At 50.3% G+C, this 23,031-nt stretch overlaps 2 protein-coding genes and 1 long non-coding RNA gene across 6 annotated transcripts in view; 2 read left to right on the top strand and 1 right to left on the bottom strand.

Moving 5' to 3' along the window:
• The window catches only part of SLA (Src like adaptor), an 89,231-nt gene extending 80,141 nt beyond the window's left edge, over positions 1 to 9,090 (bottom strand). The window contains exon 1 of the mRNA XM_053208450.1: positions 8,938 to 9,090. The gene's annotated coding sequence lies outside the window, so the exon portion shown is untranslated. The remainder of the gene's footprint in view (positions 1 to 8,937) is intronic.
• Positions 1 to 17,145, top strand: part of TG (thyroglobulin) — a 253,423-nt gene extending 236,278 nt beyond the window's left edge. For all 4 annotated transcript variants that reach the window (XM_053208437.1, XM_053208436.1, XM_027063873.2 and 1 more), the window contains 3 exons: positions 14,251 to 14,385; positions 15,824 to 16,014; positions 16,940 to 17,145. In XM_053208437.1, coding sequence (XP_053064412.1) covers positions 14,251 to 14,385; positions 15,824 to 16,014; positions 16,940 to 17,025 — 412 coding nt within the window. In that variant the 3' untranslated portion in view covers positions 17,026 to 17,145. The remainder of the gene's footprint in view (positions 1 to 14,250; positions 14,386 to 15,823; positions 16,015 to 16,939) is intronic.
• On the top strand, positions 178 to 12,923 carry LOC128312878 (uncharacterized). The gene is made up of 2 exons (XR_008292741.1): positions 178 to 5,867; positions 9,946 to 12,923. It is a non-coding gene; the product is annotated as an uncharacterized LOC128312878 (long non-coding RNA).
• Positions 17,146 to 23,031: the final 5,886 nt, after the last annotated feature.

Here is a 23,031-nt window from a genome sequence, read left to right as displayed (position 1 = left end):
AGAGCATGAACAGGGGAGGGGCAGAGAGAGAGGGAGACACAGAATTGGAAGCAGGCTCCAGGCTCTGAGCCATCCGCCCAGATCCCGACGCGGGGGTCGAACTCACGGAGTGCGAGATCGTGACCCGGGCTGAAGTCGGACGCCTAACTGACTGAGCCACCCAGGCGCCCCTGTGTACTTATTTTTTAGAGAGACAGAGCGTGAGCGGGGGAGGGACAGACAGAGAGGGAGACACAGAATCCGAAGCAGGCTCCAGGCGCCGAGCTGCCAGCACAGAACCCGACACGGGGCTCAAACTCACGGACCGCGAGATCATGACCTGAGCCGAAGTCGGACGCTCAACCGACTCAGCCACCCAGGCGCCCCTAACGTATCTTTTGTAAGGGGCACAATTCAACCCAGAGCACCACTCTTCTCTCTAAAGTAACAGCCCTGCTCACGAGGCCCCCGGGTAGCAAGGGCCCAGAGCGGTCTGTTCCAGACCTGAGAACAACACAGTCCTTGCAGGAGGGCTCCTTGAACAGACTCTGAATCACATGCCCCTCCGGGGATCCACCGACAGGGCTCCACTGTGCTGATCCAAAGACCCCCACCCCCCGCCCCAGTGAAAGGAGGCCATGCTCGTGAGCCAGACCCTCATGAAGCGCCTCCTGGGTCCTCACAGTCGCTCTGCCTCAGACCCCAGAGACCCTCCTGGCACAGAGTAGTGGGTGCTTAGGAAATCATGTTGGAGCTGATCCAACTACCTCATTTGACAGGTGGGGAATGAGTCCTTTCCACTCTGGTCTATAGGCTCTTGGGGGCTCAGTTTCGTCATCTGCAAAATGGGGACAAGGAGGGGAGAGAGGTCAGGAGCACTTGACTCCACACTGGGCTCTATGGAGCCCTGGCTTCAGGGCCCTGGAAGGAGGAGAACAACATTCTCTATACCTTGTAGACTGAGCTGTGAGTAAAGTATCGAGTTTATGCAGTTTAGAGAGGCATGAAACCCACTGGGCTCACTCACCCGTAAGTAACTTCCGCTCTCACATGCTACCATTTGGGAGGAAAGAGACATTCAGAGCCACTAAAACATTTCACAGAGAGAGCTATTGCAATGTGTACAGAGGTAGAAAGTGTCCTGGTGACATCAGGCTCTCTGGGCCACCTGACTTGGTTAGAAACCCAACGCAAGTCACTTAACCTCCTTGGTGACTCAGTTTCTTCACCTGAGAAATGGGAATGATCATGACACCTTCTTCAGAGGGTTACTGTGATCATTAATTTGCACGGAGAATGAGTCAGACAGTAAGTGCTGAGGGTGTTCTATTATTCACACCCATCAGAGAGTGTCCTTGACAACTGTCTGGGTCTGTGTGATCTCTCCCACCACGGTCACAGGATGGCTCATCGTAGATGCTTAAATCAATGAATGAATCACCGAAACTAGCCCATTTAATCATTGGCAAGTTTCTCCTTTTTGCCTGAAAAGACATCTCTCTCATTCTGCCCTGGAGCTGTCACACCCCTCATTTATTTCTGGCTCAAACCTACAGACTTAAAATATATGTGCTGCCGTGCATTTTCAGCCATCTGTCTTGTACCTCCATTTCTGTGAGCATATATTAGCTTTCCTGGCGTAGCGAGCACACAAAACGCAATAAATTACCGCTTTCTTAAGACTCTCGCTAATTGATCACAGCCTGGCATGGTTCTTTAACTGCCCCTGGATTATAGATGAGCTTTTCAGCCCTGAAATTCAGGGCCAAGCTCTGGGAGGAAGGTGTAGTGGATGGGGGAGGGGACAAAGAAACCAAAATGTATCTTGTGAGAAGAAGGTTCCATTTTAAGATTCAGACTGAAAGAATCACAGAATCCGGAAGATGATTTCATCTGTGTCCTTCATTTTATAGATAAAGAGACAAAAGCCCAAGGTAAGGAATTAGGTCCCAGCCCCAGGGCCAATCAGTAGCAACCTGGACCCAGACCCTGTCTCCTGCCCGCTCTCCAGTTTTGTTTTGTTTTGTTTTGTTTTTTTCAATCGTACCCTTCAACCCAAAGCCTCTTGAGTGTCTGCCATGGCTAAATCCACTTACTAGCTGTGTGGCTTTGAGCAAGTTGCTTAACCTCTCTGACCCTCTATGCATCTTCACCGATATACAGGGAAAGCAAAGTACCTGTCCCATATCGTGGCTCAAAGGGTTTAGGGGAACAGTGCCTGGATCTGAGATGTGTGTGTGTGTGTGTGTGTGTGTGTGTGTAGTTATGTGGTTGTGTGTATGTGTGCATGTAACACCTGGAAGTTTTGATTTCCAAGGCTGTTAACATGAAGAGGAAACATACCAGCTCTGCTCACTGGGGAGATTCGAGGCCAGTCTCCTCTGTATCTGTAGCTGTCTGTTTCAGGAAGAGGGATTTTCAATGATGACTCTAATCCAGGGTGTCTCAACTTGGCACCATTGACATTTCAGGCCGGATAATTCCTTGTGGTGACAGGCTGTCCTGTACCTTGTATGGTATTTAGCATCCCCAGCCTCCCTCACTCAATACCAGAAGCACCTCCATGGTTGGGACAACCAAAAACGTCTCCAGACATTGGCCAGGGTCCCCTGGGGTGGGGGTGGGGGGCAAAATCACCCTCTGCCGAGAATCACTGTTGGACTCCACTAAAACGGGGGTTATTACTAACAGCACCTGAAGGGAAGAGTCAATCCCTTCCCCAGACTTGTCCTTGATCGACGCAGGACCCCTCTGCCCACAGACACTGCCCCACTGAAGCCCGTTGAGGCAGACCATGGGTGCACCATGGGAACAGAGCATGGCTGGTGTTTCTGTTACCAAGGTGACCCGAAAGGCTGACAAGCCTCTTTCCCATATTCACGCCAGCAGGGCCGTGGCCTGCCATCCCCCCAAGTTGTAGGTGCAGGACGATCCCTAGAAGGGCTTGCCCAGCTCTGTCTCTAGGTGCCACTTCCTGAACTCAGCGAGGACTCTTCCCTCCTGTCAGCCTCCTGTTCTGCCATCTTGTAGACCCTCAGCTGAAGTCCTTCTCTTGAACCAGCCCCTTCCAAAGGACACGCCGGTCCCAGTATCTTGTCAGGTGGAGCCCTCTCCGCATTCCTTGAAGCCCATAGCCAAAGGACTTCCAGACCCTGTGGCCAGCTCAGGTTTGGGGGACCCTCCCCCCAACCCATCTCTGGGGGCTAAGTCCCAGCAAGTGTGGAAGAGGGCACTGATTTATTCTCTGGTGTTGCCTGTCCTTAGACAGCTCTACCTAGGTAAGCCACTTATGGTGTGCCTCCGGGCAGGTGACAACCTCCCACAGCTTCCGCTTCCCCATTCGTGTGATGGAGCTCACAATAGCATTGACACAAGTATAGGAGTGTGTCAGGATTAAATAAGGCCACACATGCAGACTGCCCAGCTAACTCCCCGACATAAAGTTGGCACTTATTAAGTGACCTCCAACACTGTTTAATGGGTTGTGCTAGAAGAATCCACATTGCAGCTGAATAGGTCCCAGGCAAACAACCCCAGAGGAGGTGGTTTCCAGGCACCGGCCCCTGAAAGAGGAGGGGTGGCCACTTCAGAGAGCATATGGGGACCCTTCGTCATAAGATGCCTCCTAGTTCCCACGGAAATTCACCGTGGGACTGTGTATGGGCTGCTGTGGTTGAGTTGGGTGCTGTGGTCTGGACCTCGTTTCATAGTCCTTGGTCCCAGAGCCCTGAGATATCATTCCCACATTTCAGTACCACAGAGGACATTTCAGAGACGCGAGTCCTGACTTCTCTCTGAATGGGGGTGGGGGAGGGCTCTTGGAATTGCACCCTGACCCAGGCTCCACGTAGGATGCCGGACAATTCTTTAATTTGGGAAGAAGCAGCTCAGTGGAATGGGAGAACGCATCCTTTGAAAGGAAATCAGCTGAGGTTTTAATTCCATCTCTCGCATTCATTAACGGCCTGCCTTCAAGCAAGTTTTTTTTTTCTCAGTTTCCCCACCTATACAATGAGTACAGTTACATCTCCTTCATAGTATGGAGATTCAAGTCGATGTGTGTTAAACATCTGGCATATTCTAGATGTTATGGTTATTTTTGCTTTGGGAACAATAAGTCTCTGAGAAGAAAAAAAAATTCAAAATGACTTAAGAGGCAGCAATATTCTTCCTTCATGAGATGTCCTGACCCTGGAAAACAAAGTCATAAATTCTGGACTCAAGACATTTTGTGCACCACGACATTTGCATTCTAGACATGTGTGTGTGCATTCCAGGGGCCTTTAACATTCCAGATTCAAAATATTATCTTTTTAATGGACTGTCTTGTTGAGTTTGTTGGAATTAGCGACCCAAAGAAAATATTAAGTGGCCGGATTCTTGAATGGGGTCCATGGGTCTGGCTACATCCTGGGGAATTGACAAGATTATTTACCAGTAAAGATGGAAGTAAGTCATTTTCTAAAACAGACTCCTCCAGCCTCGTGATCTGGAAGAGGGTGCATGCTGTGTGTCCTCTTTAGCACTGATTCAACAAATATTTACCTATTGCCTTCTATGCCCCAGATCCCCTTCTAGATCCTAGAGATGGAGAAACCGGCAAGACAGAGAGGGTCTATCCTCTTTATTAACACTACTGTCAGGCGGTGGAACTGATGGAGGTCTAAGGATGAGGTGCAAAGAGCAGACAACATGCACATCGTAAGCGGAGTAATTCAGAAAATGGCCCTGGGAAGGAGAAAGGGAAAAGGCTCGACATGTTTGAGGATAAAGAAGGAGGCCAGTAAAATTAAAACTAGAATTACCCTATGACCCAGCAATAGCACGACTAGGAATTTATCCAGGATATAGGAGTGCTGATTGGTAGGGGCACCTGTACCCCAATGTTTATAGCAGCGCTATCAACAATATCCAAATTATGGAAAGAGCCTAGATGTCCATCAACTGATGAATGGATAAAGAAGATGTGAGATATATATATACTGGAATACTACTCGGAGATGAAAAGGAATGAAATCTTGCCATTTGCAACAACATGGGTGGAACTGGAGGGTATTATGCAAAGTGAAATAAGTCAGCAAAAGACAGCATGTTTTCACTCATGTGGAATTTGAGAAACTTAACAGAAGATCATAGGGGAAGGTAAGGAAAAGTAAGTTACAGAGAGGGAGACAAACCATAAGAGACTCTTAAATACAGAGAACAAACTGCAGGTTGATGGGGGTGAGGGGTGGGGGGGGCAGGGAAAATAGGTGATGGGCATTGAGGAAGGCAATGAACACTGGGTGTTTGTTGGGATGAACACTGGGCGTTGTACATAAGTAATGAATTACGGGAGTCTACTCCTGAAGCCAAGACCACACTGTATATAGCTAACTTGACAATAAACTATTAAAAAAAAAGAGAGAGAAGGAAACCAGGGAGCTGGAGTCTATTGAGGAGAAGGAGGGTGGTTGGAGATGTGGGAGACAGGGTCTTGTAGTTCACATAGGCGTTCATATGCCGTGATAGGCAAAGAGGTGGTATTTTATCTGAGTGTTGGAAAGGCATTGGGGATTTTTTTAAATGTTTATTTGTTTATTTTAAGGGAGAGAGAGTGCACTCAAGCAGGGGAGGGGCAGAGAGAGAGGGAGAGAGAATCCCAAGCATGCCCCACGCTGTCTGTGCAGAGTCCCATGTAGGGCTCGAACTCACGAACCGTGTGAGATCATGACCTGAGCCGAAGTCGGGAGTCAGAGACTCAACCAACTGAGCCACTCGGGTGCCCCTAGCTCACTAGAAACCAGGTGTGTTTCTTTTAATAGAATTGAAACCATGTTATCCAGTGGGATGATCAGTTGGTAATCAGAGAAGTCCATTAAGACGGGAACTCATGAGAAACGAATCGGGTAGGTGTAGACCTTAAACATTTTATCGTCTCTGTGCACACAAATGTGAGAGCATCCGCCATTCCCTCTGTGCAGGGTCGGAGGCTTGAGTCAGAAAACGCTCCTTTTGAAAGTCTTACAAAACCACAAACATAACGCGTGGCCTATGATTTCCAGCTTTGGTTTCTTGAAAGGGGGGGTCTCCGCGTGATATTTAATTAATTTAATTAAGTTCTGTAATTACCACGACAAATACAACTGGCACGCACAGGTTTGAGACAAACACAGTTAGTTGACTCTTGGGAAACACGTAACTTCCTGGGGAGGATGGATGCACCGGGCCAGGAAGACGCAGTCTTTTCTGAGCAGTAGTTGTTATGTTTTGTGCAGGGAATAAAATGACCAGGTTCCCGGGTGCCTGGCTGGCTCTGCCAGTAGAGCACGGGACTCTTGAGCTCAAGGTTGCGAGTTTGAGACCCATGCTGGGTGTGGAGTTTACTTTAAAAAAACATCAAATGTCTAGGGGAAGGCACCAGATTCACTGAAAGCTTTGCTTGTAGCACAAGCAAAACAGCGTATCTTTGCTGGGCTTTCCGGTCTATGGAAGTGTTGCAGATATTTCACTGGGGTCCGAAGGTGGGATTGTATTATTTAAAGTAAATCGGGGAGCTCATTTTTAAAGGATTGCCTAGTGAAACTTTTGGTAAAACAAAAGCCATTTGTAAAGCCTGTCGTTGCCTCTCGGCAACTCGTAGGCAGAATAATAATTCATAGGCAGAATCCGAACCTTTGCGTATTAGATTGGCCCAAAGAGAAGTGTGCTTATAGGCTTCTGTTTGTAAGGTCGTTAACAACGTGTCAACGTGTCAACCCCTCCAAAAAAAAAAAAGCCTGGGAAACAGAAGGATTCCATTCCTCCTTGTTCCTGAATTTTCCGTCGGAGGAAGTTATTTAGAGATGCCGGCTAGAGATAAGAAAGGGAGTATATTTTACGGGGATGAGGTCAACAAACTTCCTCCTGCCGACAGAACAACAGGGGTAGAAATCTCTGGAACAACAGGCTCTCAGATCCGTTGATCAGATGGACTGGAGCAGGGAGCCTGTCCACAGCACAAGCCTCTTAACCCATGGTCGGTACAAGAGCCACCTTTGCGATGCAGATCCGTGGCTTGTCGTGGTAGGAAAGATCCTCCCTACTCGCTCTCTATAGCTTGAGGGGAGCCCAGCTCAGATCTTTCCCTCGGAGGACACCACCTCCTCGGTCATTATGCTCCCTGATCAGCCCCAAAGGGCCATGGATGATGACTCCCTTGCACCGGAAACAGAGCTCAAGTCAGAGCTTGTGCGATGACTCATCTCTGAACTGTGGCTTTTGGCTGGCCAGACTGCAGGCCTGGAGTCCACACCAGCAGGACTGAAGATGTCAGGATGGCTGAATGGGAAGGCTGAGCAGCATGGTGTAAAAAGCACCAACCCTCTGCCCTTCCTGGACGAATGCAGCAACCCCGTGGTTTCTCAGTTCCGGTCTCCCCGCTCCCATACGATTTCAGGAATGCTTCTGGAAGACACACAGCTTGCAGCTTGCTTGCTTAGAAGCCGCTGATGTCCCCCAACCCCTTGAAGGTGTAGCCCTCGATTCCTCTGGCCTCGGTTCTCACCCCTTTCACAGAACCGGAGCCTGCAGGACCTTAGTGAGTGAGTTTAGTGGTTCCCAGGCTTTTGGTTTTCCCAGACCAGGAAAAATCCCCATTTCGCTCTTCAGCATGAGGCGCTTCTCGGTACAATCGACGAGACCCAAAGCTCTGGGGACTCTGCTGCCTGCTGCAGACCCCAGTCTGCCCCCACTGCCTCTGTGCCCGACCCCCGTCCCTGTCTGTTCCCACAGAAGCCACCCCATGACTTCCCACGCTCTGAGTCTCTGCTCCAAAGGCCCTTCCCGGCCGAGCCCACTCGCTAAACCCCTACTCCCTGACTTTCCACAAACTCCTCTCCTGAGACAGTGGGGTTGCTTCTCTCCCTTCTTGTGAGGCTTTGTAAACACTTTCCTCATTTGATATCTATCTGTCATACCCACAGCACCTCTGAAAAATGGCGGCTTGTCTGCGTTTCCTCTTTAGTTGTGAGCTCTGTGCCACATGGCTGATCCCCAGCCCCTGTTCAGGGCACCCCCCGCAGCAGGCATTCGGCAAACGTGACTCGAGGACAGTCTTGTGCTGACGTCCTGTGTTTTGCCATCATCCCCACTGAACTGTTTTCACACCCTGTGACTGAAACATAACGCTCGTAGTCGTCCCCGGGACATGTGGCCCGTCAGTTCCTCCCACACTCTGGCTGAACATAGCACCACGGACGTCAGCGACGGTACCTTTTCCTTTGACGGCAATTTGGAACTTTTGGAGGGATCTCCATCCTCTACAGTCTCTGAGCATCCAGAGGAAGGCTGAACAGAGATGATCAGACCCATTTTACAGATAGGAAGACCGAGGCTCAGAGGGTCAGCAGGGGAAGCGGGGTTTGAGCCCAGCTCACCGGGCTCGGGGCCAGGATCTCTCCGAGTCCCCATGCCCACATGTGACAGTGAAAAGATCCAGACCTGGCTTGAGCCTGGGACGAGTAACTCTCAGGTGAGGGGAACTCTGTCCAGAGGGTTATAACCAAAGACAGCAAATGACAGCTAAAAGTTTGGGGCGCCTGGGTGGCTCAGTCGGTTAAGCGGCCGACTTCGGCTCAGGTCATGATCTCGCGGTCCGTGAGTTCAAGTCAGCTGTGCTGACAGCTCGGAGCCTGGAGCCTGCTCCGGATTCTGTCTCCCTCCCTCTCTCTCTCTGCCCCTCCCCTGCTCACGCTCTATCTCTGTCTCAAAAATAAATAAACATACATAAATAAATACATACATAAATAAATAAATAAATAAATCATAAAAATAAAGGAACGCCGGGCAGGACTACTTGCCTGCACAACCAAACCCCAGGTTTGGGTGTATGATTTCTCAGTGATCACACCCAGCACAGAGCAGAGAAGCCCAATAAGTATGTGCGAATGGTCAGCCCATGGCACCATGGCCACTCAGCTAACCAGCTCCTCCTTTTACCTTGTCAGTCCCTGGAGTGTTCTTCTGCGTCTCCCTCTGCTGACGCAGAATCCAAATCCTGTCTTCTCCCTCCAGAGAGTCCTGGGGCTCTCAGCCGGGGCCCAGAGTCCTCTGATCCTCAGTGCCCTCTTCCATGGCTCCCACTGTCTGACCTTCCTCCAGATGTCTGCCTTAAACTGCTCGAAATAACTCCAGCATCCTGATAACGATCGGCTCCGCTAAGGAAAAAACAAAGCAGAAGTCCTCAGCCACAACAGCCTCTCAAACTAAACAGAGCAGATGGGCTGGAAGACCAGGCCTTTTCCTAAAAGCAGTGCTCCGTGACCTGCTGGGGTCGCCTACAGTGGCAGGCTGGAGGTGACCCACACCTGTTCCCAACAGCCGTATTTCCCCAACCCCAAGCTCCAGGACGTCACCTTGGTGGTCTGAGGTTCTCTATGGCAGCGTTGCTGACAGTATGGAAATCTGCAAAAGGCAATCGTTAAACCTTAGCCAGCACACCACTGGCACCGATCTTGAGAAGGTGAGGAAGGCAACAGAGCCCCTCCCAAGGAAGCGTCGATATACAGCGTCACACCGTTTCACGTGTATAATTTTGGGGAACTCACGGCCCCCCGGGACCCTACAATGGAACTCTCAGGTTAAAGGCCCCATGTGTAAGTGTTCAGGTGTTTCTCAAAGCTAGAGAGGAAAAGGGAATGAGTAGATGAGCCAGAGACTGAGCAAGAGATTTGAAATCTTTTTAATTAACTAATTAATTAATTTTGAAAGAGAGAGAGAGCATGAGCAGGGGAGGGACAGAGAGAGAGGGAGAGAGAGAATCTTAAGCAGGCTCCGCACCATCAACACAGAGCCCGACTCATGAACTGTGAGGTTCAAGACCTGAGCCGAAACCAAGAGTCAGACGTTTAGCCGACTGAGCCACCTAGGCGCCCCGAGAGATTTGAAATATTTTATTGCCACACCTCACTTGATGTTTGGAAGCATGACTGTGTCACCATTTTACAGAGGAGGACACTGAGGCCCAGAAAGTTTATGCATTCTGTCCAAGACTTCACGGATCCTAGCTGATTGAGCTGGGATTTGAACTCTGCTCTCGACGCTATTGGGAACGAAGCTTTGCTTGGAAGAAATGAATAGCAGACAAGACCGCTGTGGTAGGCAGAACCCTCAACATGGCCCCTCTACATGACCACACCCTAGTCCCCACAACCTGTGACTCTGTTACCTTCCATGGCAAAGGGACTTGGCAGATGTGGTTAAGATTCTTGAGACGGGGGGATTATTCGGGGTTATCCTGGTGGGCCCCATGTAAGAACATGAGTCCTTCAGAGCGTGAGCGGGAGGGAGAGGACCATGTCAGAGCAGGCTGGCTCTGATGGTAGAGGAAGGAGGCCATCAGCAGTGGCCTCCAGAGCTCCGAGTGGCCTTCAGTTGACAGCGAGGCAGAAAATGGGAACTGTGTCCTCCACCTCAAGGAGCCCAGTTCTGTCACAGCCAGTGAGCAGGAGGCAGATTTCTCCCTCGGAGCCTCCATGGGGAACAAAGCCAGCTGACGCCTTGATTTTAGCCCAGTGAGACCCGTGCCGGAACTTTGAACTCTGGAAACGATGAGAGAGTATGTTTGTGCTGTTTTAAGCCACTGAGTTTGTGGTCATTTCTCAGGGAAGCCACGGAAAGTTCATCGGGTCACTTCTCTGAAGGACCTCTCAGAAACAGGCCGCGTCCCTCCCACACTGTAGGGGAAGGGGCAGGCCCTGGTGTGGCAGCGGAAGGGAGAGGGCGTCGCCTACTAATGCCAAGCTACCCTGGTTCCTCTGCAGCCCACACAGGAGCGGGTAGCCCCTGGGGTGTGTAACGAGGCCAGTGCTCAGCCGGCTTTGGAATCACAAACCAGGCGTAGGTCTGGCATCGCCACTTCCCAGTGTGGGGCCCTGGCGAGAAAATGGCCTCTCAGAGCCTAAGTTTCTTCCAATGTAAACACTCTGAAAATTACTCCAAGAACATCTACTCTCAGGGCCCTCGAGATAACTGGGGGTGAAGGGAACCCATCAGGTACCAAGAGTGGCTATGGGAGAGATGATTTTTATTGCCGTCAATTCTATCTTCCTGGCTTTTTTTTTTTCTTCGTGTTCCTTTTTCCCTCTGAATCTTACAACATCACTGAGAAGCTAGGTCATTAGTACTTTTCAGTGACCCTCAGCCCCTGCACACAAGTAGATGGAGAACTGGATTTGGGGTCTGGGGGATTCAGCTCCGGATCCTGGTGCTCCCATGTCTGAGGCATGTGGTGGCATCCTGGGTCATCTCCTGGGAAATGTACGGATGATAACATTTATGTCCTTGGCGGGTCCCAAGTGTTGGATGGTCAGAACCCCACTCTGGTACCTGGCACAACTTCGTGCTCAGGAAATGGCAACTGGAAACAGGCACTGAGTTGAGCTGGCTGTAAACAGGTGACCTCGGCCACCGCAGACTCTGGGCTTTTGTGTGCACTTGACCAAGTGCAGTACACAAATACTTCTGGGCATTGGACGAGGGACTTAGCCCTTTGGGTGCCAGGATGTATAAATATTCATGCCACTACCCCCTTCCTGCCCCCCTGCTTGGGAATAAGATGAAAACCGTCCCTAAGTGGGAGTGGGGTGCCTAACACTGTTCGCAGAGAGACACTGCACTCTGTGGTTGAAGTTCCCCTCCTAACCGTGTGCCGTTAGCCCTGTTGGTCTCGCAGGGTCTCCCATCTCTTCTGTGGCTCCTTCCAGTGTGGAGCCTAGTGCTGACACACAACAACCAAGATCATAATACTACCCAGCTGTTGTCAAAGCACTTGGAACTGGCTCACACATGGCTGGTTCGGTCTGGTGTTTCATGATAAGCAAACTAAAACCCAAGTTCAGTGACTCATCCAGGGTTACTCGGGCAGTAAGTGACAGAGCTGACTCAGCAGAGTGACTCAGCGCCATGTCGTTCCCTCCATGCTCTGTTGACAGCCATGTGTGTGCTTGGCGATCGTGCTTATGGTCCCAGGAAGGATTCCAGCCCTTGAGACCCCTCGAGGTCCCCAGGTGAGGCTAGGTGCCTGGGCGTCGGGCCCAGCCCTGTCCCTGTTGGTCACCCTAGTTCTTGGCCTGTGCAAGGGAGGGACTACAGGGAAAGTGCTTTGTTGGCCTGAAGTGTTCCTTTTACACCCTTGAACTTGAGGGTCCTGCTTCCCAGTCTCAGGAATAACCACCACGAATCCCTCTGATTCATGGCCAGAGCCGTGCTGTCCACGAAACATCGTGCCTGCCCTCAGAGTGATTTAACCTCCACCCAAACCACCTGTATCTGGGAGCCAGCTAGCCCGAGCCCTTTCCCAGCACATGCGTCCAGTGGGCGTCTTCCTGTCATACCAGCACAGATGAGAACCACTGGTGACGCTCTGTGCCCATGGCCAGAAACTCTGCTATTAGCTTGACGATGGTGATTACACAGGAAGTAGAAGGGTGGATACCTTTCAAGTCCTTGCTACATGTGCCACCTTATTCCAGTCTTTATAATGATCCCACAAAGCCAGTATTTATGCACCTGCTCCAAAGCATGGAATCAGGGAGGCCATGTAACTTGCCAGAGGTCACTGGCTTGGAGTGGGGAGGACTCAGACCCGGGGTGGTGCCTCTGGGCTGCATGCCCCCCATCAGCTCATGCCCCTGGCAGTGCTCTTGAGCTGACTCCACTCTTCAATTCACTGCGTGTCTCTGGGTAAGTCAGGAAACATCTCTGGACTTCGTTTCCTTCATCTGTAGAATTAGAATTGGCTCTTGTGATAATCTGTGGCCGACTACAAGGTTAGAGAGTACAGTCTCCACACAAGACCACGCTTACCTCTGACACCAAGTGCAAATTCAAGGGCCTCCCCAAACCACTCTCAGGCTTGATTATTCTCTAGAAAGACTCACAGACCTCACTGAAAACTGCTAGACTCATGGTTACATCATACAGGGCATACAGGGAAAGAAGTGAATTCAGACCAGACAAAGGAAGAGCCCAGGAGCGTTCCAATGCAGAGCCCCCACAGTCCTGTCTTTGTGGAGTCAGGAAGGGTCACTCTCCTGATGTGTGACAATGCCCACAAGGTAGCACCAACCAGAGAGGCTCACCCAAACTTGGTGTTCAGAGGTTTTATTAGAGCCCAGTTACATAGGCATGATTGATTGATTGATTGATTGATTGATTGACTGCCTATGGTTGATCTCAGGCTCCACTGATACCATGTGGCCTATATCCCCCACCCTAAGTCACATGGTCTTTTGGCATGACCTGTCCCCACCCTAAGACTGTCAAGTGTGACCACGTTTATGGAAAATCCAGTGCAATCAGCCTCTGCCCTAAACAGAGGTATGATCACAGGGCACAAAGGCCAGACTTCTCTTTGGGGAAAGTCAAGTTCTTTACTACACAGCTGTGAAATCCCTTCTAGCTTTTTCACTGTGACACTCTCCCAGGGTTCACCCCCATGGCCCCGAGTACCCCTGAGCTGGTCTCCCCAAGGCCAGCCCCAGCCCAGTCCACTCAAACGTCTCATCTGGCCTCTAAATCCTTATTCTCTCCTGCATGCTGCTTATTAGATGTTCAGTTCAGTCATAGTATATATTTATTGACCAGCCAGCAATGGTGTGTCAGGCACTGGTCTAGGCTATATGGATGAACGTCATCCTTGAAAAGGTGTGCAAGTATAAGTCGTATGAACAAGGGCTAACACAAAGAAGGGACTCAAATTACAGACTATTTTTTAATATTTATTTTTGGGAGAGAGAGCGACAGAGCATGAGTGGGGGAGGGACAGGGAGAGAGGGAGACACAGAATCCGAAGCAGACTCCAGGCTCTGAACTGTCAGCACAGAGCCCGATGTGGGGCTCGAACCCACAAACCGTGAGATCATGACCTGAGCTGAAGTCGGCTGCTTAACTGACTGAGCCACCCAGGTGCCCCTACAGGCTATTTTGAACAAACGAATGTTCCATTGACATTGCAAACGTCATGGTTGGAATACGGTCCAAAGAGTATTCTCTTGGAAAGTTGCTCATAGGCATTGTTTCCAGAGAGGTGATTGCTCAGCTTTGGGTCCACTTTAGCCAACAGATGTGGGCCGCCATTGGACTAAAGGCCAAACCAAATCTTAACTAAACAAACCAAGCACGGAATCCTACACGTAAACAAAGAAAAGTCTTCATTTGGGGAGGAATGTTGGTTTTCGGGTTGTTTGGCTTTTCCAGAAGTTTACGATTCCTTTAACTGTTGCTTCTTCTTATTTCCGTGTGTTTTCTCAGCCTGGAGTTGCTGGCAGATGTTCAGTATGCCTTCGGCCTTCCCTTCCACCCTATCTACGAGGGGCAGTTTACTCTGGAGGAGAAAAGCCTGTCACTGAAAATCATGCAATTCTTGTCCAACTTCATCCGATCTGGGTGAGTGGACGACATGTGCCTGCTTCTGCCATCACGCCTCCCTCCCTCCCTTTGAACACTTTGCATTAGTGGACTGCCTCTACCCCACCCCCCAGCCTTTGTGGTCACCTGCCACTGGGCTCCCTGTCTCAGTCCCCCTCTTCTAGCCAAAGCTACCTCTGTGTAGATTAACCTCGGTGAAGGGACGCTCCAGTCACGCGCTCCCTTATTCAGCCGTGTGTGATGCCTCGAGATCAGGGTTCCCGGAGCTCAGTGCTATGGACGCTGGGGCAGGATAAGTCTTCGTGGTGAGGGTGTCCTGTGCATTGCTGGCTAGTCCGCACCTTCTCTGGTCTCCCACCGCGAGAGGACGGTAACCCCTCCCCCCAGGCATGAGAACAAAATATCTCAGTGCCAAATGTCTCCTGGAATACATAGTCACCCCAAGTTGGGAAGCACTGTCTTAGATTCTCAAATTCAGTTAAAATATTCAAGACCCTTCCTTATCGACCCTCGCATCCCCGCACCCCTCTGTTCTAGCCCAAGTACTGTGCCCACTGTCCCCACTTCCAAAATTGGTTCCCCCCCCCCCACACCTTTATGTCCTGGCCAGACATGCTCTGGCCACCTAGCATGGTACTCAGGCCCCTGGGAAGGGAAAAGGGGAAAAAGTCAGGTTTCATCCGTAAACCACGCACAGTCTGAAACCTAAAGCCCAACCGAATTAAAAGGGCAAAGTTGAACTTTGTATAGTTTGTTGTAGGAGTTGAGCGGAAAGACAATTCTTTTAATTCAGATTTAGAAAATGTATGGCTGGAGACGTGACAGTGGAGTGAGGCCTGGAGGAATCGCAGGATGTTCAGACACAGGATGCCAGCCCAAAGAAGGCACCCTCAGGTCGAAGGGATGAGAAACACCTTGTTTGGTGAATGTCAGGAGGTCAGACCTGGTGGCAGGTGTGGGAAGGTGCCTGAGTGTAAGAGGATATGACATCCCCTTCATAGGGAAGGTGACTCACAAGTGGCAGACAACTTTGCCTGGCTCGCGCCCCCCCCCTCCCAGGCCTTGGACAAAGGGCCCCTAGAGATTGGTTGTGGTGTCCAGATACAAGGACGCCAGGATACAAGGGGACACGGTGACCAAGTGAGCATTCAGAAAGACAGGAGGGTAACGTGAGGTCCTGAGTAATGTTGCTGGGTCATGAACTCGCATCTTTCCTTTTCCAGAAATGGCCTGAGATGGGTGAGGTGAGTCAGGGGCCTTTCTGCCTTTAATCATTTGGAATGCGGCGGGAGAGCACAGTGCTAAACATCAGATCGGGCAGATTCAAACTCTGCCTTGACACCTAAAGATGTGTGATCTGGTCCTTAGACACTGAGTGCAACTGGAAAGTGATCCCAAGTGACAAAAGGAATGACACGTTTCCCTCGTGGATGTTCCTTTCTTGTCATTTTCCCAGAAATCCCAACTACCCACATGAGTTCTCAAGGAAAGCCCCTGAATTTGCCACCCCCTGGCCTGACTTTGTCCCACGTGCCGGCGGGGAGACCTACAAGGAGTTCAGTGACCTGCTTCCCAATCGACAGGGCCTGAAAAGCACTGACTGCTCCTTCTGGTCCAAGTACATCCAGTCTCTGAAGGCCACGGCAGGTGGGGAGGCTGGAGCGGGCAGGGGGCTGGGCAGAGGGCAGATGGGGGCTGGGCAGAGGGCGGACGGGTTGTTAACCCCCTGCATTTACTGAGCTCGCTGGGTGGCAGACGTGGGTGGAGCTCTCTGGGGCCAGTGAATCATAGGGTGCCATCGGCTCAGCATTTTTTCATGAAGAGCTCACAGTACTGGGGGTTCTTCTATTCTGATGGGGGCAAGAAGGGAAAGTTAGAGATACATAGAGAGAGAGAGAGAGAGAGAGAGAGAGAGAGAGAGACAGGGCGAGGACACCAGGGGCCTGGGTGTGGGATTTCTAGCCAGGGGAGAAGTGGGCATTACCACTTCTTCCTGCTAAAGAGAACTTGCTGTTGAGCAGGCATTAAGGAGAGAAAATGAATCATAACGAGGGCCCTGGGAATACAGAAATAAGTGCAATGCCTTTAAGAAGCTTCCGGGAGAGTGGGGGAGTGAGTGATGTAATCCAGCAAATGGCCCCTTGGCTTTCCCAGCACCACGATGGACGTCTGCACCCAAGCCAGTGGGAGCCTAGTGGAGGGAGGGTCTGGGAAGGCTTCCTGGGGAGGTGATGGTGGGGCTGAAGGTTTTTAGAATGGCAGGATTTCTTCATGTGGCAAGAGATGGGAGTGGAACATTCAGCAGGGAAGGGACCTTGCCCAACATGCTTTAGACGGCTAACACTGTAATAGTATTGCCTCCAAGGCCAAGTGGCTCTCTGTTGAACCCAAGTCCCATTGTACCCTTAGCATGACCGATGGTGGTGAATCTGATGTCCGTCCCCTGGAAATGCTCCGCTGTTGAGCAATCATTGGGAAGGCCCGTCAGAGGCTGGGCTCTCTTAGGGCCAAGGGGGAAGACATGGGGGGAAGACCTGATTGGACTGGACCAAGCTTGCCTCTCCTGTTTCAGACGAAGCCAAGCAGGGTCCATCAGCAGAGAGTGACGCGGAGGACCCGCCGACAGGAGAGCCAGGCTCCAAGAGCTACAGCAAGTAGCTGTAGCTGCTAAGACGCCCCTGCCCAGTCTGCCAACCCCACCTCAGGCTGCCACCAAGGGCATCTTATTCTCTAAAATAGCCACTAACTTTCAATAAAATGTCTACATGCAGTGACGCATGGGTGACTCGGATGTGTTTCTTTAAGACCATCCTTGGGGGACGACAAACCACATGATCTTCCTGAGGCTTGAATCCCAGGCTGCCACTTCCTTCCAGCCAATATTTGTGGAACATTCTCTCCCCCCCAGGCCCCGTGCTGATTTGCCAGGGAGGCAGGGATCCTGCCCTCTGGATGGAGAAAAGGACAGGTAAACAGGTGTTGAGAGTAACACAAGAAAGGAGATTGCATCGAGGGTGGGCTCCAGAGTCATACAGTCCCACCCGCACGTTAGAATTCTCTTGTGAAGGTTCCAGAATGGAGACGGAAGTCCAGCTGGGCCAGTGTAATATCCTAAGCAAGAGACAACAAGGTCTGAATTAAGGCCGTGAGGGGCGCCTGGGTGGCGCAGTCGGTTAAGCGTCCAACTTCAGCCAGGTCACAATCTCGCGGTCCGTGAGTTCGAGCCCCGCGTCAGGCTCTAGGCTGACGGCTCAGAGCCTGGAGCCTGTTTCCGATTCTGAGTCTCCCTCTCTCTCTGCCCCTCCCCCGTTCATGCTCTGTCTCTCTCTGTCACAAAAATAAATAAACCTTGAATTAAGGCCGTGAGGGTAGAAATGGGGGAAGACAGAGATCTGAGAACCCTTTTAGGAAGCAGAATTGATAGGACTTGACTGAATGTGAGCAGGGTAGAGGAAAGGAGATGAATTATTACCCCAATTATGGTTGCTTTGGGTTCCCAGATAAGCAACAGATTTTATCACTTACCCCCCTAAAGGACACACTTATGAAGGCAAATCTGTTTAAATCTGTCTTCTCTCTCAATCACACACACACACACACACACACACACACACACACACACTCCAGAGAGACAGAGACAGGGAGACAAAGCAAGAGAGAGAGAATTAACCCAAAGTAAAAGCAAATGGAGCTGGTTAGCAGTCTCTGTCATTTATGTGGTACGTCCTATGTTTACGTACATCCATCTCATTGGGGCATAGACCAGACTCACTATTGATTCATATGTTGGGACCATCACCCCCATTTTGCAGATGTAGAAGGGGAGTCTCAGGAAGGGTTGTGGTGTGCCTAATTTCGTACAGGGGAGAAGGTGGACAATCAGAGTTCAACTCAGGTCTTCCGGTTTCTCTATTTCCTTGCACTCTCTAGACTTCAGATACGTTTATAGTGACATTGTGTGTTGTGCAAAACCCTCCTGAAAGCACTGAGGACCTCAGGTAACCTCTAAGCTGCTTAGAGGATCGATCAGTTAGGGTAGTTCAGTGCCAGAACCGAACACCCAACGAAAGTGCCTTAACCAAAGGATACTGCGGGAGGGGGGTAGTCCTAGCATTGGTCAAGGTCCCAGACTCTTTCCAGCTCTCCTCTCTGCTGTCTTCACAACATGGATGACGTCTCACTTCACTGCCGCAGTATGGCTGCCACAGTTCCAGACATCACATTTGCTCTTGACAGCATCCGTGCTGGAAGAAAGCAAGGCATGGTATAAAGGGCCTTCCCTTCAGGTGTCTTTTTCCTTTCTTGGAAAAATTTCTTCCCCAGAAATTCCCAGCAAAATTCCCTTTACGTCTCCTTGGCCATCATGGAGTTGTGTCCCCACTTGTAGACCAATCACTGACAATAGGGAATGGGCTTACCATGACCTGATGAGACAAACACGACTTATTCCCTAGAGTAGGAGATACTGCTGTGTCAACAAAGCTGGAGTGCAGTTGGCAGAGATGAATGGCGAGATACTTACTGGGTAGAAGCCTGGGAGTTTCCTCAGCCACCAACACCTTAGTGGGGGCTTCGAAATAAGATAGACCTGGGCATGGTCCCATGCTCTGCCAGGTGTTCACAGTAGCAGAATGACTTGGAATAATTCCTTTAGCCCAGTGGTTCCCAGCCTTGGCCATTGGCTAGAATCATCTGATGCCTTTTACAAAATCCCAATCCCAATACCACATCCCAGATCAGTTAGATCAGAACCCTGGAAGAGGAAGTGGGTGGGGGCAAGGCATCAGGGAATTCCAAGGCATGGTCAAGAATGGACTCTACTCTGGGGCGCCTGGGTGGCTTAGTCAGTTGAGCGTCGGACTGCAGCTCGGGTCATAATCTCACAGCTCGTGAGTTCGAGCCCCGCATCGGGCTCTGTGCTGACAGCTCGGAGCCTGGAGCCTGCTTCTGCTTCTGTGTCTCCCTCTCTCTCCGCCCCTAACCCACTCGCATTCTGTCTCTCTCTCAAAAATAAATAAACATTCAAAAAAAATTAAAAAAAAAAAAAAAGAATGAACCCTACTCTTAAAGTCAGCCCTCGACCCAAGGACTTGGAATAAAAATTTAAAAAGAATGGACCCTACTCTTAACTTCTCTGACCTTTATTTTCCTTACCTGTAGAATGGATTCCATGAAGTTTACTGGATGAGCAATGCTTAGCAAGGTGCATGGTGGAAGCACTTTTATTTCTGCCTATTACTCCCCATTTGTGGGAGGCAGAATAACGTCCCTCCCCAATTCGTAGACCCTGTGGAGGTCTAAGGCTACACAACAAGAAGGCATTAGGTCAGAGTTAGAGTTAAGATTGCCGATCAGCTGACCTTAAGATGGGGAAAGTGATTACCCAGGTGAGCCCAATGTGACAACAATGTACTAACAATTACACGGGGGTCCTCAAAAGTAGGGGAGGGAGGCAAGAGATGGGAGGTGAGAGACAGCAGTGTGAGATGGCCTCAGCCCAACATTTCTGGAGTTGGAGGAAGGGATTGAGTGGCCCCTCCCTAGAAGCTGGAAGAAAGCAAAGGAATGGATTCTCCCCTACATCTTCTATAAAGGAATGCAGCCTGCAGACAGCTTGATTTTAGCCCACTGAGCTTTGTGTCGGATTTCTGATCTACAGAACCGTGAGATAATAATTTTGTATCGTTTGAAATCCATACATTTGTGACAATTTGTTCCAGCATCCATAGAAAACCGATATATTGTTATCCCTCACCAGAGGTGTATTTTATCCTGCCCTTGGACCAAACCTCAGGCATAGCTCACTGTTTTCCTGATAATAAAAAGTCCACTCCAGGCTACTAACAAAACCCCAAACCCTCCATCATTGGCCCGGAAAATAGGTCGTTCTCTTTCTTTAACATGGTTGGAGGGGGTGATGGTCTCATGTGGGTGGAACCAGATGGGGCCGCCCCCTTGGTCAGCCTTGCACGACGGTCTAGCACGGGATACTACCTACTATTTGCCCTCAGCCTTTGAAAACTGAGCTAGAAATCCCACCTTAACATCCTGTTACAATAATAATGCCTGCTTTGCAAATCCGCCCTGCAGATTGAGGGCACTCATGTGTGTGAACGGAAAACAGTGAGGCGGTGTTCATAAGTCCTTATAGTTAACAGTCCATTCAGTGCGCCCACTAAAGGCCAGTCCAGGAGAAAGCTATGGGTGGAAAATCTGAGGGATCCAAAGGCCAGGCCATCTGGGTCCCTGCCCTGAAGCAGCTCACAGAGAAGAGTAGCTAAAAAGACAACGCACAACCGTCAGACTGAGCTGAAGGGGACCCGAGCCCACACCCCGATGAAGTGAGCCAGAGAGAGAAGATGTGCATCCCAGGCTCCCACAGCCAGCCCCTGTCAGTGCTGGTTTCAGAATGGCGGCCCCAGGCTCCAGCCCTTTCTCCTACACCGCAGAGATCTCTCTGGAAGTCCTTGTCTATCCCCAGATGGGACGGGCCAGCCTGAGGTAAACCAGGGCGGCCCAGAGGACACCCCCTCCGCAAAGATCAGGAAGGCCACGGGACCTCACACCAAAGCAAGGGTCACTGAAAAGTCAGGAGGTGAGCAGGGCACCATTTCACACAGAGTGACCTTAAGGATCAGTTAGAGAGGAATCAAGAAAGGAAGTGAAGAAATTCGCTGTAAACCCAGTCATCGGTCTGAATCAACTTCCTCTTGAGCTGGAAGCTAACCTAAAGGAAGAGAGAAGGCTAAACGACTTCCTCGAAGGGAAGTTGTAACATGTGCCTGCAGGGCCCTCCACCTCCCAAGCCCCTGCACAGAGGCAGCTGAGTGTCCAGAGCTCAGGGCCTCCCCCACGGTCCCCACGCGAGCTGGGAAAACAGGAACAGCTCCTCCCAGGCAGGCCATGCAAGACCCTCAGGCAGTGGTTCCAAGACAGTTACGAGCACATGAAAATCAGAGACTCCTGTTTCCAATCTTTTCAGAATGCATAGGTCTAAGGCAGGGTTCAGTAATTAGACTTTCAAATAAACAATACCTGTACCTAAGGAATTACCGCCCCGTGTCCCCCACCTGCCATCATCCCCTCTGCAAGAGTTGTCAGAGTTTTTACCTCCACCCGGTCACCCCCATGACTCTGGATTGGTGAGTTCACCTGTTTCCATGATTTATCACCTTCACCCCAGACCTGTTGATTTCCTGCTGAGACAAGAGGATGGTTCTGCTCCCTCAAAGCCACCCAGCCTCTCCCCCCATATCTCCAAAGGCAGGATGAGAGTATACTTATTTCTTCTTTCGGCGAATTTGGCAATTCTTAACAGTGTCTCTTCCTTATTCCATCCGTGTCCCAACAGTCCCTCCCTGGCACCTTCAATGTTGAGCCTGTTGGCATCCTTAAACCTCCCCTTCTTTTCCTCTTTGGTTTTACTGTCCTTGTCCTTGGGTTTAGTTGGTCCTGCACCTTCATGCGAACGAACCTTCCATGCTTTGTTCTGTGGGGTAATTCCTACAATTGAAAGCCTGTTAACTTCATTTACCATATTAAGAGTTTACATATATGTAATATATAAATATATTTACATTAAATATATATTTATTTTATATGTTTTATATATTTTAATTAATACACACACACACACACACACACACACACACACACATATCACAGGCCAGGCAGTATGCTAGGATTATACTCCCTGCACTCTTGGCTTGTGATGTAACCCCAGGCCATTCCTCTAGCCACATTTCTAGCCTCCCGATCAGAGAGATTCTCCTGCATGATACTTCACTGGTTGCTCAAAACCGTGCAGTGTTTTAGAGCACTCTCTGTTTAGACCATAATAGCATGGTGGAGCCTCTCATTGTATCCAGCACTCATAATTGCGCTCTCTCTCCTTCCCTTTCTTCTCTCCCTCTGTCGCCCTTGAACCCTATGCTGTTAACCTTATCTTCAAGGAATCCGTATGTTTTTACACCACCCTTACTTAGTGACTCTCAGCCAGGTTTGGGAAGCACCACCTTCAGGTTTTTGAGATAGAGGAAAAGTATTTGGGCTTGGGAGTCAGACAAAAGTTTGCATTCTGACTCAGCTGCTCAGCGACTGGATGACCCAGAATAAACCCCTGCACCAATCAGGGCATTAGCTTCGACTGGAAAATCTGGACAACTCATTGCTCTCCTAGCATTGCTGTGAGGTTCCTGTGACGCAAGAGAAATGAATGGCCCGCATAACTAGAGATTGGTGAGCACTAATGAGAACAGGCTTTCTTTGCCAATATAGATGCTGTCCAGCTCATTCCCCACTTCGGGCCGGGCCCTCGGCTCGGTGCTGAGGCACAAAGACAAATAATCATGTTCAGACAAGTGAGGAGCTGGTCACAGAGCAGTGGGAGGGAAGAAAGCAGAGGTCCCAGGAGCCGTGAGGGGCGCCTAAGTCAAACCAGAGGATGTGCTCCAAAAGGTGAGCCCCAGCTGGGTACAAAGGACAAGCAAAACTAAGCTTAGGCGTGTGGGGATGGCGTTCTAGACATGCCCACTGCATGAGCAAAGGCAGAATCTATTCCCAGCAATCATACGGGGTCCCTGAGGGTGTGACCACATCTGGCAAGCTTCCACATGTTCAGAAGCTGCCTCGGTCGTGCCCAGGCCACCCCCACTTGCTGGGGGG

The sequence above is a fragment of the Acinonyx jubatus genome, chromosome F2 (assembly GCF_027475565.1).
Source record: "Acinonyx jubatus isolate Ajub_Pintada_27869175 chromosome F2, VMU_Ajub_asm_v1.0, whole genome shotgun sequence".
Taxonomy (NCBI): domain Eukaryota; kingdom Metazoa; phylum Chordata; class Mammalia; order Carnivora; family Felidae; genus Acinonyx; species Acinonyx jubatus.
This window is presented reverse-complemented; position numbering and strand designations above follow the sequence as displayed.